Below are 24,886 nucleotides of genomic sequence, written 5' to 3'. Positions count from 1 at the left end.
TCCAAAATAATTTCCACGGACAAGACTTCTTTTCAGAAATGGTCCAATGAGGTTACAGGAATGGGTAAACAATTAATAAACAACATTGTAATTGGTTGACAAGACCCCCTGAAGCAGCATTCGTTCACGTTATTGGTTAAGTAGCTCCATTCATTGGCCTGCAAACTAGCAGACTTTTATTGTTCGCATTTCTCTCTCCGTAAGAATATCGCTTAGCAGCACAAGGAAAAGCTACCGGCGATATGGTAAGCGTATTTGCATTCTCAAATGATTTGAGAAAATTATTTAAACACTTTAATACACCGAAACATGAAAATGCATTTGTATACTTTCAATCCGGAAAAAGAACGTGAAGTCGAATATTTTTTTAAAGTGTAGATAATCTTACGAAAGGGCGCCATCTACCTAGCTAGCTAGCGTTAGCTAGTTTGCATGCTATCGTTACGGATTAGCCAATTGTGGTTGAAACTAATCATTCGACTCCGAAATTGTAATTTAGTGCGCAACATACATTATTTCAGGTCTAAAAGGGTACCAGTAACTGAGTTTTTTTCTCTGAATGTCAGCATTGTGTATCACAATTTGCGATTGTGCACTTCGGCACTCATTCAGCACTAGATTTTAGCTAGCTACATGGTGCAAGCTAGCAGGCTAATTTAACGCAGCGGGCGGGAGAGGTTTGCGTCATGACAGCTTGCACGTGCGGTTTTGGTGTAATGTAGGCATTGTGCGTGAATTGTTATTCTCGTGTTTCAGTTTTCACTGCTGTTCTGCGTTCTTTAATAATATTTGTCGTCATCCTACCCCGGATTTGCTCTTTAGGCAGGAGGCAAAGCTGGAAAGGACAGCGGCAAAGCAAAGACAAAGGCTGTTTCTCGCTCTCAAAGGGCTGGTCTCCAGGTAAGTGCATTTCAATCATGGCTTGCATTGTAAGCATTACCAACGGTCACCGTATCAGGCTCCACGCTATTATCACGCACATCTTTCCCACGTACATGTAGTACCCGTGTCCACGTGATGATATTTAATGGAAATTGGCATATTTTAGTCAGGGCACCAGCTTTAAAATACCTGTCTACGATTGTCCTTCATAAACTACCCAAGGGCCAGATTAGGTAAAACAGACTGCCATGGCAATGCTATAATCAAACTAACATATGAAACCTCTCTTTTTACATACAACTATTTTTGCATCTCTGATTCCTGGCCTTTCAATTTGTAATTGGCAGTGTCTTTTAATTGTCATGTTTTCTTTTCCCCCTTTCTTTGTGCAGTTCCCAGTTGGGCGTATCCATAGGCACTTGAAGACTCGTACAACCAGCCATGGCAGAGTAGGAGCCACAGCTGCCGTTTACAGTGCTGCCATCCTGGAGTACCTCACCGCTGAGGTAAGGCTCATTTCCTTGCCAGCAGAAAGCCTGTGCATCCTTGTATCAATATTGGGCTAGCACAGAAACATCAGACATGATTAGGTGCTGCAAATCAGTTGTTGTTGTTGTTGTAGTAGTAGTGTTTTATGCTATTTATCTGAACAAAAATTAAGTGCTACATTTGTTACTTAAGACACATTACAGGTCTTACCTCAGACCTGCCTATAATATTTCTTTTTTCGATATGGCAATTAAAGATGATGGCAATAAAGGTTGTAATTTTCCCTGTTTACTTAAGGTGTTGGAGTTGGCAGGAAATGCCTCCAAGGACTTGAAGGTGAAGCGCATCACTCCACGTCATTTACAGTTGGCTATCCGTGGGGATGAGGAGTTGGACTCCCTCATAAAGGCTACCATCGCAGGTGGAGGTAAGTTGGCAATATCCTGCTTGGTACTTTTTTTAAGGCATCAAAGTGTGATTATGTGCCTGGGATTATTTCTCTTGTCTATGCCAATACGTTTACATGTCTTCCTCTTTCTCCTCGATGCAGGTGTGATCCCTCACATCCACAAGTCTCTGATTGGAAAGAAGGGCCAACAGAAAACGGCTTAAATGAAGTGACCTTAACCATCAGGAAGGAATGGGCAGCCATGTTTTTGTTTCCCGTTTCAGTTTTTGGTTAATTTTCTCTGATGGCTCTAGTATTTTGGGGCAGATGTGTAGTGTCTTGACTTATACATTCATTTATACTGTTGCAAATGGGTAAATGTTTGGGGTTTTTGCGATGACAAGTAACGTGTACATTTTGTACATAGACCAACAAACGGCAATTGGAAGTTCTTGTCATTTTGGGAGGAGTTGTGTTGAGTGGACTTTGTTCCGAGTGTTTTATACCTAAAGATGTTCATCTTTTTAAAAAATAAATTAAAAAATTGATTGGTGTCAATTTCTGTATTCAGAGGAACCAGAGAAGGGCTTACATTAATTATAGCTTTTATATTGAAAGGGTAATGGAAACACTACTTAGTGGTATGGACTATTAGCTTAGTTTGGTTTTGAGAATAGTCAACTATTTCTAAACTTTGAGAAAATAAAGTTCTTGTCATGTTAAATACTCAATAGAAGTCTGGGTGGAACAACTTTGCTTTAACATTTCCTTTTAATGACCAATGAGAGATTTGTGTATACATTCAGCATTTTTTTTTCTTCATTTAAATAGCACAAATCTGTACAATTATTGCACACTACCACAGGCAACCCACCACAAATTAATCAAAGTATTCACACCACATTTTAAGTCCACTTATGTTTTGCACTGATTTTAAACATCGGGTTTAGCTGAGAGCGATGGTTGTTCTCTAGGATTTCCAGGAAATGCTCAGAACTTTTCTGAACAGCAAGGGAGGTGGAGAATGATCAGTGACATTGAGCAGCCCTGGACCGATGAAATGTAGGCACTTATTAAATGTCTTATATTTCAGTATTGGTGAAGATATGGCTGATGAGTTCCCACCAGGGGCGAAGAACTGGAGGGCACCATGAGTCCTGGAAGGGTAGCATACTGGTAAAGAGAGTCCAAGGGTAGGGTAGACACACCAGGCAGAGTCTGGGAAGCAGGAGAGGAGTTGTAGTGCATGCTGTGGGGCTGGAGATAGTGGGCAGTGGTGGGTCCCTCTGGGACAAGGTGAGGGTGGTAGCTGGGGTAGGGGGCAGAGCAAAACGCCTGTAACTCGGAGTAGTGCAACAGGTGAGATGCCACCTTAGCCTGGCAGGCATGTGCCAAGGCATCCTGCACAGTCCTCTTCAGTTTCATACGCCGGTTCTGAAACCAGTTACGGATCTGGGGAGCAAAAAGAGCAAGACAATTTACAACACATTCAATGATGTCATTAATTGATTAACATCTAGAATTTCATTTGATTTTATTGCATTCCTTTATCCTTATTCCTCTGTGTTTGCTGAAATGCCTGGCAATTTGTAATATACAAGCTTTATGTGTCTGCATTAGTCTCATATCATCAACTACAAATCAGAACACAGTGATTTATAGTTGTATTTCAAAGGGGGGTCATGTGATGCCTACCTGCTTGTCTGATAGGTTGAGTTTTTTGCAGAGCTCAGCTTTGTCCTGGGTCCCCAGGTAGGCGTTCCTTTTAAAGGCTCTTTCCAGGCTTCTGATCTGCTCAGTTGTGAAGGCGGTGCGCGGCCTCCGGCCCGACGGGGGCGACGAAGGGGACGGGGAGATGCTGTCGAGAGAGGCAGAGGGGGAGAGAGAGCGCCCCTCTTCGCTCTCGTACCCCGAGGTCTCCTCCTCTGTCCCACTGCTGAAACCTGTAGCAGCCACTGAGAAAAAGAGAGGGGGTTTGGTTTGAATAACAGTCAAAAATCACAACGAGTGTCTCACAAATAATGCACAATCATACACAAAATAAAAGCAATACAATTGTTATAACTCTTTAAGTTTCAAAAAACTTACTATTTGGAATTAAAACAACACATTTCTGGGAACAATCATAAAAGAGGAACTCTATGAGATAAAAAAACAGAGACTCAACTATACATATTGTGGTGTAGGAAATTACTTCAATTAGCTGTGAGGATGTAGTGAGTTAGCCTATACCTTGTTGGTTGTTAGGAAAATGAGCACTCTGGTGGTTTGTTCCTCTCTCAGACTCGGTGTGGCTTGGAAGGCTGTGTGGGATTCTTCCCTCCAGGTGGTCCTGATTCAGAGGTCTAGTCGTGGAGTAGAATCCTGGAAGGCTCTCTGAGTGTGTCCCAGAGGCGCTGGGTCCATTACAAGTCTCAAGGCAGGAGGAGAAACGTTGACTGCCTAAACCCTGGCTGCTCTGGGACAGCCACTCAATAGAAAATTGTCCCTTCATGGTCATTGCACAAAACGTGATGAAGTCCAAAGGAGGTCTATTAAAAAAATGGGTTTCTTGAGTGCAATCGATGATCCAACAAAGTTTCCAGAGATGCTAAATAAGTCTAGTGCTGCTAGGTACATCCGTCTGTGGTTTCAATCGGCCTCTGTGTCTTAGGAAGAAATGATCTTAACTGAAGCTAGGTTGGTATTTATGCAGGGCATCCCTCCTAATTTACAACTCACTCAGCCCAGGATCAAAGCGCATGTTGTCCCCTCCCTTTCACCCTCCCTCCTTGAGTTTTCACAACTGCAGTAATTAAGGCGTCTCATTCGGACTGAATGAGGCCATTACCCGCTGGCTCCAGTGAGTCTGGAGAGGTTTCCCCCCCTTCCAACACACACACCTCCCCATCTTACAGGCCTCACCTAACCTCCACATTTAGATACATGCACGTGTGTATATGTCTTCATGTACTAAAAGAGAAGTTTTCTTTCTTAAATCATACATTCTTTCCCCAAATATTCATCTCAGACTAGAAACATTTTGGGCACATCCTTAATCAAAGAACTGTGGTATGTTGAACTAAATGCTGATCAATCACATGCTATCTAATCACTGTGCTTTCAAAGATATTTCTCTTTTTGCAGATTTTTTTTGCAAAGGATGACTGAAATGGATGACTATCTAGATTGGTTTAAGGTAATGCAATAATGCCTCATCTGGTCAATCAGTTAATTTGTTGAGAACTTCCTAGAGTTAGGAGAGACAAATGTGCATTTATTAAATCAAATCCAACGGCCTGATCAACGTGAAATTGTTCCCACTTAAATTTCCCTCCAAAGAATTTAGGTTTTCAACAGTGCTGCTGCCTCCAAAGACATCTCATGTCCTAAGCGGGTGTGCGTTTTTGTATCAAAGTACCTTGAGCCTTTGAAGTATCCGGTCTCGGTTAATGACCTATTAGCACCAGGTCTACACTGGTCTCCGTGGCGCACGGAGACAGTCGTCTGTCGAAGAGATTGTGAGCCCAATGCCCGGATCCATTCACTGGTCCAGGCTCTCTCATTATCTTATCAATGGGATAGTTCGTGATTGAGCCAATTACTCCTTTGGACACAATGTAGGATCACACTACACACTCCCCTCCCCTCTTCCCACAAACAGACGAATAAGGAGATAGGCTGCTTCGCGGGTATTCAGAAACCCTTACCATTTATCCCGTTGTCGCACTATTAGAACGATTGACTTGATCCCCTGATCCCTATTTTAGCATGTTAAGCATAACAATTCTGAATGATTGAAACAGAGGGGACAGAATCGACGATAGGCGTTGGACCCTCATTCTCTAAACTTACAGCCTCCCGTTGATTAAAATGTAAAAAAGGTATCAATCAACTGAATGTTGTAGTGGGGTCCAATGAATGATGCCTTAATACGTTTCAATACAGGATTCCATTTTCTTTTTGTACACTTGAAGGCTTTGAGTGGATAAATTGTGTATTTGTACTTTGTAAATATATACATAGCCTACTGTGTTGTATAGCAAATAGTTTACATCTTTTTGTGTAAAGTGTACTTGGTGAATTGTGTGTGAGTTGTTGTACCCCACGACAATGGCACAACTACAGTAGGCCTACATATTTGTCTGTGTATATTTGGAATAACTCAGAGCAGAATGAGGAAGTAAGCTATAACTAGCGCAATATACTGTTACATCCTCCTCTACAGAGCAATAAACCAAACACACATAACCACACATACACACGTATGCATGCAGGGCAATCAGGTGTTTGAAGGCATCTGTGTTGCAGCGGCATGGTAGATGGCCGTGCCGTCTCTTACACCCCCGTCTGTCTGAGGTCTGTAAAGACAGGCTCCTGTCTCTACCCTGTCTACCCTCTAGCCCTGTCTCGCTCTCCCTCCCTCTCTTTCTTTCTCTCTTTCTCTCTGTCTGTCTCTCTCTCTCTCTGGCCCAACAGGCTCACATCAAAGAACACAACAGCCAGCCCACTATCCAGTATCAGGATGGAAGATGGAGAGAGACAGACGGGGGATGGACTGATGCCCACTTTACAATATGGAGCCAGTTGTGGGAGAGAAAAGAGAGACAGAAAGAGATAGGGATATAGATATGGGAGGAGAAAATAACTAATCAGGACCCTTTGAAGTTTTAACTATAATCAGTCAGACTGTGTGTAAATTCCAGAGTGTTTTGGGGAATGGGTGCTTGAGGAAATAAATGTTAAGAATGTTCCCCTGCAGTCAACACAAATTAATGTTGGCCTTCATAATTTCATTAGCATATTCTTGGTCTTTATACCTTAAATGAAAGTCCTTTAATGGGGCTGACAACATTTATTTGTTTGGAATTGGAGATGTCAAGATACATGTCAAGACAGTGAGCCATACTGCTTGTTAGCACATCATGTCTGTTTACAAAGTGTTTTTGCTTTCAACAAAGCTCACACACTTTCTTTGCTTTGCATTGAGTATATATGTTTTTGCATCCTATCCAAATTACCAGCACTCAATGTTGGTCTTTACATCCGTTAATGCCTATTAACAGATTAATGCATGTGTAAACTTCACATTTACACCAGTCCTGTTTGTGTCTATGTGTGTTCATTTGCAAACATGCACATGTGCAGGGGAAAGATCCAAGGAGACAAGGTGTCACCCCCCCCCCCCACCTCCCTCGGCCCCTGTCCCAGGCTGATGTCTGTGGGGTTAGGGGCCCCTGCTGTGCTCATCTTTGATTGGCTGCAAACGGAGCCTTTCATCTCTAATGGGCCTGTTTGCTACTCTGTTATGGACACAAACACACCTCAAACTCTTCAGGCACTGACAGAGCAGCGGGGTCTATGGAAGACCTAATGCCCATATACTGTAGGCCCTACACAGTTGTCTCTGTCTAATTAATTATGATTAATGGAATGATCATAGCTGTGGGTGCAACTCTAAACACACTTTTTATTCGGTATTCTAATTGGCTTGAAAATCTTTCAGGGTTTTCTTGTGATCCTATAAGATCCTGAGATTTCTGGTAGACATTTCACCAACCACCAAGGACAAACAAGAACTGAAACAGTACAATAACTTAGATTTGTTTCAGTCACTGGTAAGTGGAATCACAGTGCACAGAGGTTCTGTTGTGCTGCACAGTTTGTAAAAATGTACCAATCACACACCTGTGTGAGTATTTTAAAGACGATAAATGCACTTTTGCAGATCAGTGAGGATTGGGGAGGCCAATAATCATTCTCCTGGGTTGCTTCTGTTGTCTCCAGCAGTATCCCTCCCTGTCTGTAACTTGGTCAGTTAGTTGGGCCCTTGTTCTGTTGATTCCTATCAGCTCCTTCAAAGGCTCCTAGGGCTTTGATGAGGCCAGTGGGACTGGTCTTGTAGAAAAAGCAGGCACTACGACTCCAATGATTAAATGGGGAGGAGGAGAAGGAAGACAGGGACCGACCCTCCCCTTAAACTAAAAGTCTGTTCTCCACAACCCCCCCCTCTCCCCACACACACGCGCGCACACACACACACAGAAGACACAGACGCAATCTCTGTATTTTCTGTGTGTTGCGTACAGGATAATCCACATATAAATCTGCGAATGACACATGGGTGATTGCACACACACATTAGCACAGATGACCTGGACAAGAAGTCCCCTAAATTGCCCCTCAGAAGGATGTTACTTTTGTGCCCCACCCACCCAACTTTTGTTTCACACGTATGGTGTCAGAAAAGGTGATGTGCCACTGCGAATGAGGTGTTTGAAAGGGAACTAATCCCCTCAACTCTCATTCTTTTTCTAACAATACATTTACATTACCCTAAATTCTACCTTACTTTCTCAAGTTCCCTATTTTGTACCTACCTGTTTGACTAGGATCATCGTGTGTGTGTTTGTGTATCTGTATGTGTGATAGAGGAGGCTAAGGTGTGAGCAGTAACGCAGCCTTTGAAGTTTAACTGGCATTTAGAGGTTAATGAGGCTGTTAGGAAGAGGTGCTGGAAACGCCTGTCAACTCTCTCACACACACACAGGAAGTCTATGAAGTCCTATCTGAGAGTACAGTTTTATGCAGAAGTTTTGGCACCCCTGGTAAAAATGTATGTTACTGTGATTAGCTAAGTGAGTCAAAGATGACCTGATTTCCAAAAGGCATAAAGTTGAAGATGACACATTTCTTTAATATTTAATGCAAGATTAGTTTCTTTTACAGTTTCAAAACAACAAAAAAGGAAAGGGCCCAAAGCAAAAGTTTAGTACTTAGTAACACCCCCTTTATCACAGCTTGTAAACATGTTTTGTAGCCAGCTAAGAGTCTTACAATTCTTGTTTGGGGGATATTTGCTAATTCTTCCTTGCAAAAGATTTCAAGTTCTGTGAGATTCTTGGGCCGTTTTGCATGCACTGCTCTTTTGAGGTCTATCCACAGATTTTCGATGATGTTTAGGTCAGAGCAATGTAAAGGCCATGGCAAAACCTTCAGCTTGCACCTCTTGAGGTAGTCCATTGTGAATTTTGAGGTATGCTTAGGATTAGCTTGCAGAAGCCATCCTCTTTTTATCGTCAGCTTTTTTACAGACAGTGGGATGTTTACTGCCAGAATTTGCTGGAATTTAATTGAAGCCCTTCTTCCCTCCACCTGTGAAATGTTCCCCCGTGCCACTGACTGCAACACAAGCCCAAAGCATGTTTCATCCACCCCGGTGCTTAACAATTGGACAGGTGTTCTTTTCATGAAATTTGGCACCCATTTTTCTCCAAATATACCTTTGCTCAACTTCATCAGTCCACGGGACTTAATTCCAAAATGCATCAGATGGTGTTGTTGAGATGCTCCTTTGCAAACTTCTGAAGCTGAGGACACAGGAAAGGTTTTGTTTTCCCGATAACTCTTCCATGAAAGTCATATTTGTGCAGGTGTCGATACACAGTAGAACAGTGCACCGCCACTCCAGTCTGCTAAGTATCCTGAAGGTGAAACCTTTCCAGCAATCCTAAAGCAGTTCTCTCATAAAGTTTTCTAGGTTTTCCAGATGTCAACTTGACTTCCACTGTTCCTGTTAACTGTCATTCCTTAATGACATAATGAACTGAAGAAATGGCTACCTAAAAACACTATCTTATTATTACAGCCTTCTCCTGCTTTATTGGCATCAATTATTTTCATTTTCAGAGTGCTAGGCAGCTGCTTACAGAAGCCCATGACTGCTGATTGTTGGGACAAGGTTTGAGAAGTAGAGAATTTATAAAGCTTTGAAATTTGCATCACCTGGCCTTTCCTATCGATGATTGTGAACAAGCCATAGCACTAACAAGCTCATTAAGGTCTGAGACCTTGGTAAGTTATCTGAGAGCTAAACTCTCTTGGGGTGTCCAAACATTTGCATGGTGCTCCTTTATTTTTTTTAATATGTACAAATTGTAAAAAAAACAAAAACAATACACAAATCTTTTTTTAAAGGTTGAAAAAAAATGTTCCATCACATTATGGAGATCAGGTAATCTTCTACTCGCTTAACTATTCACAGTAACAGACATTTGGAACAGGGGTGCCCAAACTGGCATAAAACTGTATTTAAAAGGAAATACCTTGTTTGTTCCAATACAACTTTAAGATTTAGAAGGAAAAAGTGATTGTGAAAGAGTGAACATTTCAAGATCCTCACTAAAGATATCCAATTACATAAAACATAAATTTAAAATATTTGTATTTCTTTTCACCTTCACTGTATTGTATTAAGGTCACTTTGTCTTACACCTGCTCTGACAGTACTTAGGAACACAATTTAAACAAAACCTATGCATCATAAATTGAGGTCAGTGTCAGTTTGGTGTCATGTATGGAAACTTCCACATCATTCAAGAACAGTGGCTGTTACACGTGTGAGCAGCTGTGCAAGTAGGACAACAGTCAGAATGCAACACTCATTTCATGTAACGTAGCCTTACACATTCATGAGCTTACATCTTACGGACCAGCTTACACATCAAATAAGATACATTTATTAAAATACTTAATTTGTAGTGCAAATAAACAAATATTAAACAAATAACACTGCCAAATATTTCTAGAAAAATGGAATGCAAGGCAAATGAATCAACGTTATATCCAAGTAGTATACAGTTTCAAGCAGGGCTGAATACTAACATTTTCAAATATCCACGGCAACAGTCTGAAGAAGAGACAGGTTTCCTGCCTGTGGTCAGGTCACTTTCTTGAAGATTACTAATGCTACTGAGATTAATTTGTGTGGTTGAGGCACTCTTGGTACATTGGACGGGTGGGATCAGTACACGAGAGATAGCTAATATATGGCATACAAGTCATGCATTTCTTTCACTGGGGGGAATGTACTCAAGACCCAGATGAGCAAAGATTTCCTCTTCTGAACTTGCCCTCAAATATGTCCTCTACAAAAAATAGAAAGGATTAAAGCACGAGTGAGTACGAGATGGCATCCATCAAAATGCAACTGTAACACACGGTTGTCTGCATGTCTTTATTTAAATTGATATCAAACTCATATCAAACCATTTGGGTGTGAGTGTGTGGTAGTGGCAGTGGGCTAAGTGTATGCCTATGTTGGTAGGGAGGCATAAAGGAATTCAGACTGAACTGAGGTTCAGGAGAAAACCACACCACAACATCTACCACCTTGTCTACACACCCGATGACACACTTGATACGCATCAATTAAACCCCTGTATAACTCGCGCTAGTCAGTTCTCTACTACAAATACAACCTTGCTATATCAATCATTCAAATGTCTACTTTGGCGTCCTTCTCATCTCCTCCTCTACTTTCAAGCTCCTCTTCTGCTATCCAGGCACCTTCAGGAGGATTGGCAGAGCTCCGAGAAGCCCGGTTCGAGCCCGGTTCAATCCACCACATCTAATGTCTTCTGCCTGGATCCCTCTCACAAACCCACTTCATGCATTCATTCAATCATTTATTCATGCTTGTTCTTCCTTCAAGTAAAACTAAAATGTGAATATGTAAAATGCAGATACCTGTATGCTGTTATACAAAGCATGGCTGCTTAGAGACATGGCCTTTTCCTGTTTGGCCCAGCGACGTAAATCTCTCTCAAACAACTACATAGAGACAGGAGGGAGAAGGAGAAAAAGAAAGTATTTTCCAAAGGACCATGACTTCACTGTATACACACATTATTGCAGCAGTTTAAACCTGACAGATGGTAGACAATTTCCATATGAAATATTTGAAGATCATTGCAGATGACAAGGGGTTAAGGGCTCTATATCTGCTCTATATCCTCCTCTCCTATGGACTATCACAGTTAGGGTTCAGTGACCAGGCTTACCTTGGACCCTGTCCAGCCCAACAGGGCAAATGCAAACTGGCTGTGAGGAGAGACCACAAGATCCACCCTCACTGCTCTCCAGGGTTGGTCCCTAGAGCCTTGTGTCGGCTCCAACACTGGAATTCTCTTCTGGGTCGAAGCATCCACGATTGCGTGAGTCTGAGTCTCTGTCTCCCCATCGACTGGAGTGCACCTGTTAGTCTGTGTGCAATTCTCTGTCTGTGTTTGTAGTCCTATGAGTCTCTCCATCTGCACCTTCCCCTTATCCATGTCCACGGGCAGTCTGAAAACTAAGAAGCACCTTTCAAAGCGGTCCATGTTGGAGGATGGCTGTCCAGGACCCTCTTTAGCTTCGAGATAGGAGTTCCTAGTGGTCTTCTGGTACAATAGGTAACCCTGGGGGGACAGAATAGTAAGTTCTATATCTGTTGTTCAGGTTTTTTTTACCAGTTTGAAAGGGTCCATTTGAACAGAATCCCATCAGCACAAACCAACTTGACAGCTGTTAGAAATTACACATTACCTGTGATTCCAGCCAGGAAACTACTTTTGGCATTAGACCCTCTTCTTTGCCCTCCTCTGGGTGGGTGATCAGGAAATCAACATCATGGCCAGTCTGTTTTCCCCTAAAGACACAAAGAAATTTTTCCATGTCGATGGATGAACTTTGGACTCTTCAATGATAACTCAATAACACATGTAATTACAATGTAGCTGTCTGACCTACAATTCCCCGCATACCTCCTGAATCCTCCAATCAGAGTGATCTCGGCACCTTCCAGCACAGCATTCACTGCCCTTTTCACAATCTGACCAATTATATCAGCCTCTGTTTTGGTGACTGGCAAATTGAGATCTTCATAATGCTGAAGACCTGAAATAGAGGAAGCAGTATCTGCAGAATGTTCTTAAGAAAACCACATATGCCCTTGAGATAAACACAGACACACACCAGCTTGTTGTGCTCGGTTGAGTGCATGTCCTGACTTCCGCAATTCTGAGAGTGTGTGTATTCCTTCTCTGAACCAGCGATCTGCAGTTTTAACTCCAACACCAAATATGCCTGTGAGGATCTGAAACTCATTGACAGAAAGCAAATGAGGCTACAGGCCAAGCAAGTCAAGATGAACATGGTCGACTTCACTCAAACACACACCTTCATAACCGTATACTGCTTTGAATGCTTTGTGGTCTCCACTTCAAGGCACACACCTTCCTCCAGGATTTCCTGTGGACAGAGACAGATAGGACCTTGTAGATCCTGAGAGACTGATGCATTTAAAGAGAGATAGACAGAGAGGAAGGAGATCGTGGTAAGAGAGACACAGAACGTGTTAAGTCCTAACTTTTATGACTCTGAGCGAGTGCTCCCCAAGACAGGGCAAGCCTTGGAGTTGCTTCAGTCTAGTCACTGGCTGGGGAAGGCACTTCAACACCGCTGCTGCCCTCCTGAATGCCACGTTACGCCCTTCATTCTCACTGAACTCGGCACTGTCAGCCAGGATGGACAGCGCATCCTGTGCGAGAGAAAGAGAAAGTGAGGGACAAAGACCTTACCTCAATATTTTCCAGTTTGAGTCGGACTGATTATGAATTCAGATTTTCATTAAGGGTAACAGAGAAATCATAGTCTTGGAAAATTAGCCTCTTTAAAATTGTGCATAGGACACTGAGGAATCACCGTGAGCCTGGAGTTCTGGCCCATAAGAGGGGTGCATCTCTGGCAGGCATAGCTGGGAACTGAGAATTCTGTAAGTTTTGGTCCACATTCCTGGGTCTCCTTTGGTAAAAATAAATAAATACAAAAAGTAACTCACTCTGGTCTTCACACTTAAAGATTGTTGTAGGAAGCTTCACAAATAAAAAGGGGCACACCTCAAGCCTATGTCTGTCCATGATGTCCACTGGGCAACCCACCCGCATGCTCTCTGTGTACCAGCTGATGTCCAGGACATGGATTTCTTCCCTCGCTGAATTCTTCTCAACTCCCGACTGTTCAGATAATTGAGAATTCAGCCAAGTGCGAGCCTCGTCTCCAGAATTGTTCTCGGATACAACGTGTGTGACAGACTTGTTAAATGACTCCTCCACAAGGAAACCTTTGCCACGACCAAGCTGAGTGAGGAAGGATTTTCGACTCGCTCCCATCTTTCTCTCCAGGAGAAAGATAACCACCTGCGGGAACTTAATGGTTCCGCCGCCGCTATTGGCAGCATGCAGTTGTGTTCTTCTTTTTTTAAACGGCACCATGGCTACAGCTGACTTAGATAACTTCTAAACATCTAGTGCTATTTAACTTAAAATGCAAACCAGTTACTTTTTTGTTGACTCTCTGTCCCTATAGCCTACATTGACTCCATTCCTGATAACACACATCATATTATAAGTACGCTAAAATAAATTTGTATTTGATTCAAAAGAGAAACGACATAGGTTAAATAAGACAGTCACAGTGACAGGAAAGAGCGGGCATGCAGCTGGCTACATTTTAGCAGTATACAGTCCGCCACGCAAAATAGATCCGATGGGGAAACAGGAAGTAGCACCACTTAAAGGCGCTAACATGGAAAAAACACAGCAGGGGGTGTTCCAACTAAAACCCTAACTTCCACATCTCTTTAGTACCAAGCAGATTTGCGGCCATGTAGCCTTTATTGTGAAAAAATAGATGTAGCCTACTCTACTGCACGGTGCAGCAGTGTTAGATGTCTCGGAACGCCCCCTTCTCCTCCCTCCCCATAAGAAAAGAATAAAGTTAGGCAAAATCATCTTGATACATTATACGTTACGATACGATACATTAATACATACGTTTTTGTTTTGTGGTCAGAATATGAGCCACCTCAATGGAGGCGTAGCTAACAGAAAAACATTTCTACATTAATCAAAGCTAAATTGGTGAAAGAAGTAGGCAACTCGACTAGTAGGTTCACTGTGTTGATGCGGCTGCCATAGCATAGGCTAGTCCAGTCCACGAGTGTAATTCCCCTCAGGCTAGTATGAAAGAAGTGATCATATGATCCCAACTTCCTCAAACTTCAGACTGCCTCAGTTCTGCGGTTTGACAGCACACTTAGACCAACCCCTCATAGGTGTTTTGTATTTGCTCCCCTTTGCTGTAAACGAAACCATAGCAGCAGATAAGGTGGTCAGCTTGCTAATGGCAAGTTTGGAAACAATAACCGGACAGAGGTATGGACAACGGACACTAAAAGCAAGTGTGATAAGGGTTGCGTTGTTCCTCGCGTTGTTTACCTGCATGCTCAGGTGTTCAGAATGTCAAAAACCGAGAAATATCGTCCTAATACTAGCCGACGACCAAGATGTGGCACTTGGAGGAATGGTAAGTAATTCGTGCTTTCATACCGATTTAAACACCTTTTTGGCTAGTTTGAAGTTAACAATATATGATTAGAAGGATATATATAGTGTTATTATTGGGGTCCGTGTTGTGGAAAATAACTTGTTTGAGCGTGTGCTCTGCATGTATAGCCTATGTTCCGTAGGCTACTTACCCAGGCTTATTGCCTGGCAGGCTGTGACTTTCTATAGGCCGCTTTAGGTTGAGACATACGTCCATTAGGTTGTGCGACATACTATAGTTTATGTGGAAATATCTCTACCAGGAAGGGAGGGCCTATTGAAGACTGTGTGGGCCTGTGTGGTCATAAAACAAAAAAACGTTTGATTAAACCCTACTTTATTTTGAATTGGTATTCCCTTTTTCACTATTCATTTTTTTAAACTAATTTAATCAGCCCTGAATTAATTTTATGTAATGTTTCCTTCAGATTGTTTTCTTCAAGTTGGTTTTACGTTGTTTAAAAATAAGTCTCACTTCTCTGTATTTCTATCTGTTCATAGACCCCAATGAAGAAAACCAAGGCCCTAATTGGAGACGCAGGTGTCACATTCTCTAATGCTGTAAGTACAAGAGCAATGTAGTGTAAAATACATTGCCAATGGAAGGAGTTGGTCTACACTCAAAAGGCAAAATATTCACATGCCAGTCTTCTTTGCCAATGCCTCATATTCTGAAATCTTCACTTTCTCTTCTTCTCATCCTCTCCCCAGTTTACTGCAACACCGTTGTGTTGTCCCAGCAGAAGCAGTATTTTGACGGGTCAGTACCCTCATAACCACGCAGTGAGAAACAACTCTCTGTCAGGTAACTGCTCCAGCCTTCTCTGGCAGAAAGGCCCAGAAAGTACAGCCTTCCCTCTCTACCTCAGCAAACAGCAATACCAGACATTCTTTGCTGGAAAGTATCTCAACCAGGTATACATACGCACACACATACATACACATACATAGGGCCTATGTTTCATCATGACCAATCATGTGGTCATTATCTATGGAAAAACCTGCAGTCCTCTCTTCCTGTTTTTGCTCTTATATAATATGCTGCTGACATATTTGATGATAGATAGATCTGTTTCTCTTTTGACAGTTAGTCTCAGCCTCAGTCAGTGCATTAACGGCTAACATGCTATATTCATGCAGGTTGAGTGCTCCTTTTATGTACCCCCAATGACTTATATTTACATTTATGCATGCATCATGTTTCTGTTAGTGTCATGAACAATGTACATGACTTACATGTTTTCCTGTGACAGTATGGAAAGAAGGAAGCTGGAGATGTCGGATATGTTCCACCTGGCTGGGACCAGTGGAACGCTCTGGTGACTCCCTCAGCACTCACACACACAAAAAACAACCCAAGCAAACACATTTCCCAACCGTATATAGAACGTGTGTCCGAGGTGTGTTTTGTCTGTATGCAGGTGGGGAACTCCCAGTACTACAACTACACACTCTCGGTCAACGGCAAAGAAGAAATTCACGGAGACAACTATGAAAAAGACTACCTCACAGACCTCATAGTAAGTTGTCTCCTCACAACCCACCATGTCCTGTGTTTCTTTGGTAAAAAGGAGAATCGTTTACTAGAACTTCTTACCCAAGGGCGAAAGGGAAGCTTGTTCTTTTCAAATGTCCTTGCGTCAGCTATAGACAAACATATACACGCATCTAGATAGCCACCTGATCTCTCTCTCTTTTTTTGCTGTGGTTGACAACTTGATACCTTTTATCAGTTGACATCCTGCTGTTAGGTTAAGGCTATAGTGTTCTTATAGTTTGTAGGCCCTAATGTGTTCTGGTGTTCATTCACTTCCTGGTGTTTGACATTCCCTTCTCATGCCATTAGCATGTGACCTTGAATTTGCTTTGTCAGATTCCTGGCGTACACCACCCCAGTGGCACATCAAGTGCTTTGTTCGAGTTGTTGTCTTTTTAACAAGGAAAAGTGTAATAAAAATGTCCTTGTCATCCAATGCAACTCCAAGTGCAGTACAAATAGGTTTACTGAATGTGACCAATGTACAAGTCAGTCCCATGACTCTGGCATTCAGTATCCAACCTTCTGATCTCAGACTCTTTCCTATGCATGGTGACAATGTTTCACAGACAGATTGCACAATGAACCATTTTCCTTTTCCAAAACCCCGTGTTTCCCCCCACCCGTTTACGCTGTGTGTCTTTTTATTCTGACTAGCAGTTCTTACTGTCTGTGTGGCTCAGTCAAACACTTGCTTCTTCTCGCTTTTATTTTAGAAAGGAACTGTGATGTCCCATCTGAATGTCTGTCTGGAGTTGGAAACCATTTTGGCCTATCAAATAACTTGAATTGGTTTACTCTTTCTCGTGTTGCTTTTCTCAGTTGAACAGGTCTCTCAACTTCCTGGAGAACAGGAGCCCACAGCGACCATTCTTTGTGATGCTGTCCCCTCCAGCTCCCCACTCTCCCTGGACTGCGGCCCCCCAGTACCAGAAATCCTTCAGTGATGTCAAGGCCCCCCGCGATGGCAGCTTTGACAAAGCAGGAAAAGTTAGTATACTGAAACACACATACACACGCTTACATTGACTTATTTATTGACTTACTAACTTTGAGTTAACACCATAAGATTGTGTCTTTGATGTGTTTGCATTAGGACAAGCACTGGCTGCTACGCCAGCCCCTTAACCCTATGCTTGGCAGCTCCATGGACTTCCTGGATAATGCCTACAGGAAGAGGTACAATAGCCAATTGTTGTAGAAACGCAATCCAATCGAAAGTTTTTTTCTTTCTCTCGATCTATCCGCTTCATTGCAAGTTGACTGGCCTTACCACTGAAATCTGTTTTTTTTTCCTGCTATCTGGCAGGTGGCAGACTCTGTTATCTGTTGATGACATGGTGGAAGCGGTCGTTAATAAACTGGTGGAGTTAAAGGAGATCAACAACACCTACATCTTCTACACCTCGGACAATGGCTACCACACCGGTTTGTGTGTTTGTGTCCTGCTCTGTCTGTCCATTTACCTATCTATCTGTATATCTGGTCTGCTTGCTAGTCCGTTGGTCTGGCTGTCAGTCAGATATGTTCACTTACAAAAATGATTTGCCGGTCCTCAGTTTACTAATTATCCACTAATCCCCTCACTGTGCTGGGCTTGTCATCCCAGGGCAGTTCTCTCTGCCCATCGATAAGAGACAGCTGTACGAATTCGACATCAGGATCCCCCTCATGGTCCGTGGACCAGACATAAAACCACAACAGATAGTGCAGGTCAGAAATTCTTACTGGACACACGTACACACAGCATCCATTCCAAGGTTGTCATCTGTCTTTGTTCATTCACGCCACGATTGTTTCCTCAGGCCCCTGTTTTGAACATTGACCTGGCTCCCACCCTGCTGGACATCGCAGGTCTTAACCTGTCCCTTGTCAACATGGATGGACAGTCTTTCCTCCCTCAGATGGTGAAGACTCTTGATAAGGGCTCCACTCTTTTCACTTTCACTTTTAACCCTGTCCATTTATCTCCCCTTTTCTAACTTAATACTTTTCTCCTTCCTCCTTCAATATCTCCCTTCTGTTTTGCAGGCGCCCATTCTGCGCAACGGTACTGCGCGCCCCTTCTTCCTGGTAGAGTACAATGGAGAAGGGCACACCACCCCTGACCCCTCCTGTCCCAAACTGGGTCCTGGATTGTCTGTGAGTTTCCCCATCACCTGAATTCCTGTCATCATTCAAACAGAATTTCACTTAGACACCAACAGTGCACACTGCACAATATCACTCAGCAGTTAATAGAGTCAAGGCATGACTTTAACGCTTTTATCTGTTTCCGTCCCTCTCCAGCAATGTTTCCCTGACTGTGTGTGTGAGGATGCCTTCAATAACACTTATGCCTGCGTCAGGACTCTCGTTGGACACAACCTACAGTACTGCGAGTTTGCTGACAGTGAGGTATGTGTGTGCACAAACAGTTTTAATAGCTAAACCCATTGGGGAAAGGCCTGGACATTAAATTACATGTTATTCTAAATAGTATCTATCTCTTAATCTGTATATGGTGCAACTCTCTCACACACATACTGTCTCTTTTTCTTTCAGTCATTTGTTGAAGTGTATAACCTGACTTCAGACCCTCACCAGCTGGAAAACATTGTAAAGAAGGTTGACCCCACCCTTCTGCAGGCCATGAACCAACGGCTAATCAAGCTACAGTCATGTGTGGGCGACAGCTGCCGAGATACAAGTGAAGAACGAATCAGGCGTTAGGGTGGGCGGGACCATAGCTCTAAGCCTTGTACCAAAGTTGAAATGTCATTACAATAAGTGGTAACTGATACCATGTGGTTAGAGCCACTTTTAACATGTTTGTTTTTAATCTGAATGAATAGTAAGCACTGTGTCATCTGAACCTGCACATATTCTTCTTCTAGTTAGTGCCTGTTCAGGTCACACTCCTGGCTCTTCTCATAGTACTTACCTATGCTGAAATTGCGCATATACTCTCAGACTATCTGGGTACTATGAGACTATTTTGTAAGCAGCAAGTTGCACTATAGGTTATTGACAATTAAAGATTTGCATGTTTTATATAATACATTTGAATACAGGGTATGGAATCCCATTGGAGCCATTACATGAGACAGAATCAACTGCATTGTTATTTTGTCATCTCATAAAGTGAAAAGGTATACAACCCAAGGTTTATTAGTACCAGTATTGAGTTGCCACAGTAATTGTAGTACTTCCGTGCTCTTGTAATTCATATAATGAGGATTTGGGTAAGTTGACCCAGATTTATGCTAATAGGCAACTTCAGGTCAACCATCTCCATTTTTTCACCCTGGTTGCTGACAGCTGCACCCATAATTTAAAGCACTTTTACAAGAAATGAGTGAGTTAGTTGAAGCCTTTTCCTTTAGACTGTGAGCCCACGGAGGACTAAATCCTGCTGTCTTGTGCCTTTTCAGTGTCTGAGAGAGGGACAACTATTTAGTTGTCTTTTCCTCTTATGTTTATCACAAAAATAATTATTGGCAACTATTCAAAATGTTTTACAAGTACAAATGATTACAGTAATTAAGTTGCAATGAAATCTTTTAAAAATGAAAGAAGGGAAGTTTGCATCACTGTGGAATAGACATGTTTTTGTGTATGTGAAAGGAATATTGCCTCATCAAATGTGCATAGATATTTAAGGGAAATGTTCATATTGCAAACTTGAATATGACATTTGTGATTCAGTCTGTGTGCCTTGTCTCTTTGCACTGATGCAGCTTATGGCTTTAATGGTGTAGTGCACTCACAAATGAAAGTTCATGTGTTTTACCCCTCAACTGAGGCAGGTGCATCTTGCTAGTTCTTGACTAATTATTGAGACCAAGAACTGACAAGACTGAAGGTTGGGGTTATACTGGGTTCTACGTGTACTTTGAGTGAACTTCTTATTTTCATGTGAATGTGAATCCCATTGTGAGAAATCAATAAATCGTAAGCAATGAAAGTCATTTTTATTATTCCTACACATGCTCATGAAACCAGATGCAATTTTCGGCAGTTGTGAAATGCAGATCACTAACCTGCATGATTGTAAAAGGGATATCTATTCCCATTGTGATATTGAATGACTTACAGGCTTTTGAACAACACTGGACTGTTTAGTGGCCAAGAACAATTCAAATGACATCACAATGTCTGTGGTGTACAGCTTCTGTTAATTATAAGTCCCTTTCAGGTCTTCATGATCAGTAGTGGATCCTCAAAGGTATTTGTAAACAGCCTTCTGGCCCAGGGTCTGAATTTCCAACTTGACAGGGCATTTGTAGAAGTGGGAGAGGAGCTCTTCTGTGTAGCCAATCAAGAAGTAAAACTTCTGTGGGGGCATTTTGTGCAACATCAGGGCACATACCAACATCAAATTGCCACGCCTCTTTATCACTATTTCATTGGCCAGACAGTTGTGAAAAGTTCCAAACATAAAGCGTCGCACAAACACATCTTCCACTGTACGCTCAGCTGCACCCTCCTCCTCTTTTAGATTACCTGAAGATAAAGATGGAGTCAGTTTCATATGATAATAAGCAAGTTTGTTTTCCACTAGCTACCATTATGTAAGTAATATTAAGAAAACACGAATCAATACAGCTTTTTTTCCACAATCCTGGAGTACTATATCAGAAAATTAGTTTACTTGACCAGTTATACTACATGATACTACACATACTGTTAAGAAATACACTCACTGCAGTGCAGGGATAACCAGCCTTTGCGGTGGCCAATGTGATGTGGATGGAGGGCTTCCTCATAGGTCAGTGGTCGGTCTCCTTTCCTTACACGAATGCGAGCTGCTCGATTCTAAAGAATCAGAGAAAATGACTGTTATAGTTAGATTTTACAACAAATCTAAGCAGTTAGGTATCTGCTGTAACTCAAATCAATTAAACAAGAGAGATATATCAAACCATTCTGCATTGCTCTGTATTGCCCATATTTCACATACCTTGCAACACACTGAAGTGACATGAAGTGCTCGAGTTCCTGAATTAGTGGCTACGGCAGTGCCAGCTCTGGAAAGAGCCGTCTAAAGACATACAGTATAGTATTGAATAGTCAGCACAGTGTAGTACGGTAGTAAAAAATACAACAATTTTACAGAAGCATAAACAATTATACATTTTCAGTCAAATGCGATGGTTTCTCACCGACAACATCACACTTCGGTGGCTCAAGGACGCAGCCATTTTCGATAGACGAAATGTTTTGTGGGAAGGATGGTTGAGTCGTTTGTCCAAATTTTTTAAATAGTTAGTTGTGTGGTGAGAAACAAAACATTATGTTAATACGAAGCATTTTGGGGAAAACAAACCTAAAAATACATTTTAGTTGTTACGTTTAAACATGTTTTTCTAACTAATGTATTCATTTGAGTTGTGGAACCTTTGTTACGCGTACTAGTTTCCTTACAGACTTAAACTAAGCGTGCATCTTTGTGCAGGATGTGGATAACCAAAATAGCTAACCAACGTTAGCTTAGCTACTCAGACCTGCAATACATTGATCAACTGCTAAATTGAAGATAAACTATAATAATCACATCTTTGTACCTTTATATAAATAATTACAATCTGATGCCGACAATGTCGTCGCCTATGGAAATGACAGAGTTGTACGACAACGCTCTGCTAGGGATCTTGCAGCATGTTGGAAACATACAGAACTTTCTACAGGTTTACTTTGGCTTCCTTTACCGTAAGACGGACTTCTACCGCCTTTTGTCAAATCCCAACGATCGTATGGGGTTTCCTCCTGGAGTCGCAGAGAAAATGGTCCTAAAGGTGGGTCTTCTGTGAAATGAAAAATTACTTTTTCGCTAACATCAGCGTAGCTACACTACAGTAATGTAACCAGCGAAAATATTATAAGCTGTGTACAGTAGCCAAATTGCTCATCAGTAAGGCCTGTCAAGGAACCCGCTATCACACATGAAAGTCGCAAAGTTGGTAACTAACAAACTGTTTGTTTTGTTCATAAAGTTTTTTTTAATGCTTTAATAACGTCTGGTCTCGTGTCATGGGGTCACAACCTTTCTCTTTATTTCTGTCTAGACATTCAGGCTGTTTGAGCGGGTGGCAGAGCAGGACAGAGAAAGGCAGCGGAGGGAGCTGCAGGTGAGGGAGGAGGCCAGAGCGGTACCTCCTGCAGTTCAGGAGCTGGAGGTGACAGCCATACAGCCAGAGGAAGCCATTGAACCAAAAACAGAACCTGCTCAAACTGCCACAGACCAATTGTCTGCAGGGCCAGGGCCTCTTTCTGCTTCAACCTCCAAGCAGGACCCCAGCCCCCAGACTCAGAGCAACAGTCCAGCACAGGGGAGCCTTGCCTTGGCTGCCTGCACAGACTCAGCAGAGGCTGCGGCAACAGCGTGAGTAGTGCCTGTCTGGTCCTTTTTTCATTTGCTCTTATACTACTAGTTTCCAATTGCTGAATTGCAATCATACTTTGTCTGCGAATGTTGTGATAGTGGTCAGGACAAGTTTCAGGCCAACCCAGAGAGCTACAACGGGGCAGTGCGAGACAACTACAGCTGGTCTCAAGACTACACAGATGTTGAGGTCCGCGTTCAAGTCCCAGCACACGTCGTCAAGGGCAGACAGGTAAAAAGTCCTACCAAACCTTTTGCCACTGGGAGCAGCCTTAGCGATGCCTCTGAATTTGAATGCCAACTTATTGTTGTTTGTTGTGTCGTATGTCTCACCCAGGTGTCTGTGAGTCTGCAGACGAGTAGCGTGCGCGTGTGCTTGAGGGAGGGGGCAGGAGAGAGAGTCCTCATCGAAGGAGAACTCACTCACAAGATCAACATCGAAAACTCTCTGTGGAGCCTGGAGCCAGGACGCTGCGTGGTGGTGTGTAAACAAACACACCTGCACACAGACGGGGGGAAACCCATGTGCGCAATACACACATTTACTCAATCTCACTGACCCAACCCGTCTCTCTTCTCTCCTCCCCAGTTGTCTCTCAGTAAATGTGGGGAGGTGTGGTGGAGTGCTGTGATGAAGGGAGAGAAGGAGATTGACATCAACCAGATAAACCGGGAGCGCTCCATGGCAACGGTGGATGAGGAGGAGCATGCTGTACTGGATAGACTAACCTTTGACTACCAACAGAAGCTGCAGGGCAAACCACAGAGCCATGAGATGGTGAGAAGCTTTCGCTAGCGTACCACACACTCACACATCCTGTATATGCATGTCTCTTACTAAATACACAAATACTCTTACTGCCCACCTACATTCTTGGCATGACTGGCTGTGGGTTTTGCTATTCCTAATCACCCTCATCCCATTATATTCATGTGCTCTGTCTGTGTGTCTTTGTAGAAGGTGCATGACATGCTGAAGAAAGGCTGGGAGGCTGAGGGATCGCCCTTCAAAGGCCAGCAGTTTGACCCCTCCATGTTCGATATCCCACCCAGCGCGGTGCAGTTCTAAAGCATGCACACGCACGGCAGATCAGAGAAAATGGTCGTTTCCAGGATGTGGTTTGTGAGGTGTTGGGGAAACAAGTAAAACCAAGAAGGGGAATGCTTTAAATGTCATTGTAGAAGCTTTGTTGGTCAAAATATGACTTCATGTCACACCTTTCCGAGAAAACTTTTGAAATGGAGGGTATTTCAAGTCTGAAATACCCCTGTGGAAGATTTGTTACTTTGCTGTGTTTATGTAATGCACCTGATCATAAATGAGTCTGAATGCCTTTCTGAGTAATACATGTACATGCATCTGCTGTAACAGGTGTAAACCTGACAGTGGGCGCTGGGGGAATTGTACAAGTAACTTGCTCTTCTCAATGTAATGCTCTAACATGTTTGATGGAAGGAAGTAAGGTTGCAGTTTCATAGACTCCAATACAAGACCTACAGTAACTCTACAGTGCCTGAATCTGTCTGCCTACCGACAATGTAACACCATCTTCACCTCTGTTATCAGATGAGAAAATAGATCACAGCCATAAGGTGAACTCATAACATTGTGTTCAGTGTCTTTGGACAATATCCCAGATTCAGAAGTGTGTAACAAATTTTACATTTTTTGTTTGGAACTGACAAGCCCTTATTTGCTTTCCTTTTGAGTCATTTTTGTGTGTCAAAAAATAAATACAAGTCCATCGTACAAGGGTTTTTCCGCTTTTTTTGTTTGTTACTAAAAATACTCCGATTTTTATGGCTACAACCATAGGCTACAGGCCGAGGTGAGTCAGCATGCTGGCTCTCTGGTGCGGGCCGGCCGGTAATACCGCAGACCTTTTCCACTCAAAACACCGATTTAGATTAATAGTAGCATATATAATAATTAAATACATATTGGGAGCTCGGCCAACAAACCAGAACCTGCTATTCCTCGCGTCGTGTCCGCATTTCTTGGCGGCAGACTGGTGCAAGTAACATGACGCCCCCTAGCGGTG

The 24,886-nt window shown here is 42.6% G+C and overlaps 6 protein-coding genes across 7 annotated transcripts; 3 read left to right on the top strand and 3 right to left on the bottom strand.

Annotated features, from left to right (window-relative positions):
- The first annotated feature begins 114 nt into the window (after positions 1-114).
- h2az2b (H2A.Z variant histone 2b) lies at positions 115-2,307 on the top strand. The gene is made up of 5 exons (XM_084693457.1): positions 115-245; positions 823-900; positions 1,275-1,388; positions 1,669-1,798; positions 1,922-2,307. Exons 1-5 carry the CDS (start codon positions 243-245, stop codon positions 1,981-1,983), a joined length of 387 nt encoding a protein of 128 aa, XP_084549583.1. The 5' UTR covers positions 115-242; the 3' UTR covers positions 1,984-2,307.
- Positions 2,308-2,848: 541 nt separating this feature from the next.
- On the bottom strand, positions 2,849-4,253 carry ved (ventrally expressed dharma/bozozok antagonist). Its single transcript, XM_084694273.1, has 3 exons — positions 3,992-4,253; positions 3,455-3,714; positions 2,849-3,211 (listed from the first exon to the last, which is right to left on the bottom strand). Exons 1-3 carry the CDS (start codon positions 4,251-4,253, stop codon positions 2,849-2,851), a joined length of 885 nt encoding a protein of 294 aa, XP_084550399.1.
- Positions 4,254-9,645: 5,392 nt separating this feature from the next.
- polm (polymerase (DNA directed), mu) lies at positions 9,646-14,116 on the bottom strand. Of its 2 annotated transcripts, none has more exons than XM_084693437.1 (10): positions 13,498-14,116; positions 13,262-13,360; positions 12,927-13,097; positions 12,737-12,808; positions 12,533-12,653; positions 12,322-12,454; positions 12,104-12,206; positions 11,581-11,976; positions 11,267-11,350; positions 9,646-10,665 (listed from the first exon to the last, which is right to left on the bottom strand). In XM_084693437.1, the coding sequence occupies exons 1-10, from the start codon at positions 13,828-13,830 to the stop codon at positions 10,579-10,581; spliced, it is 1,599 nt and encodes a 532-aa protein (XP_084549563.1). In that variant the 5' UTR covers positions 13,831-14,116; the 3' UTR covers positions 9,646-10,578. The 2 variants fall into 2 exon arrangements, with proteins under 2 accessions (XP_084549563.1, XP_084549562.1); XM_084693436.1 differs by having other exon boundaries at positions 13,456-14,112.
- A 183-nt stretch (positions 14,117-14,299) lies between these two features.
- Positions 14,300-20,426, top strand: gnsb (glucosamine (N-acetyl)-6-sulfatase (Sanfilippo disease IIID), b). The gene is made up of 13 exons (XM_084693435.1): positions 14,300-14,923; positions 15,445-15,504; positions 15,655-15,858; positions 16,197-16,262; positions 16,365-16,463; positions 17,303-17,470; positions 17,577-17,659; positions 17,790-17,908; positions 18,090-18,193; positions 18,286-18,387; positions 18,512-18,622; positions 18,770-18,877; positions 19,025-20,426. The coding sequence occupies exons 1-13, from the start codon at positions 14,597-14,599 to the stop codon at positions 19,190-19,192; spliced, it is 1,719 nt and encodes a 572-aa protein (XP_084549561.1). The 5' UTR covers positions 14,300-14,596; the 3' UTR covers positions 19,193-20,426.
- mrps24 (mitochondrial ribosomal protein S24) lies at positions 20,419-21,783 on the bottom strand. The gene is made up of 4 exons (XM_084693452.1): positions 21,625-21,783; positions 21,423-21,503; positions 21,166-21,277; positions 20,419-20,965 (listed from the first exon to the last, which is right to left on the bottom strand). The coding sequence occupies exons 1-4, from the start codon at positions 21,661-21,663 to the stop codon at positions 20,682-20,684; spliced, it is 516 nt and encodes a 171-aa protein (XP_084549578.1). The 5' UTR covers positions 21,664-21,783; the 3' UTR covers positions 20,419-20,681.
- An 82-nt stretch (positions 21,784-21,865) lies between these two features.
- On the top strand, positions 21,866-24,597 carry nudcd3 (NudC domain containing 3). The gene is made up of 6 exons (XM_084693445.1): positions 21,866-22,257; positions 22,528-22,844; positions 22,944-23,076; positions 23,182-23,325; positions 23,434-23,622; positions 23,803-24,597. Exons 1-6 carry the CDS (start codon positions 22,051-22,053, stop codon positions 23,911-23,913), a joined length of 1,101 nt encoding a protein of 366 aa, XP_084549571.1. The 5' UTR covers positions 21,866-22,050; the 3' UTR covers positions 23,914-24,597.
- Positions 24,598-24,886: the final 289 nt, after the last annotated feature.

Source organism: Hypomesus nipponensis, chromosome 27 (assembly GCF_054491055.1).
Source record: "Hypomesus nipponensis isolate SF chromosome 27, ASM5449105v1, whole genome shotgun sequence".
Classification (NCBI taxonomy): Eukaryota; Metazoa; Chordata; class Actinopteri; order Osmeriformes; family Osmeridae; genus Hypomesus; species Hypomesus nipponensis.
This window is presented reverse-complemented; position numbering and strand designations above follow the sequence as displayed.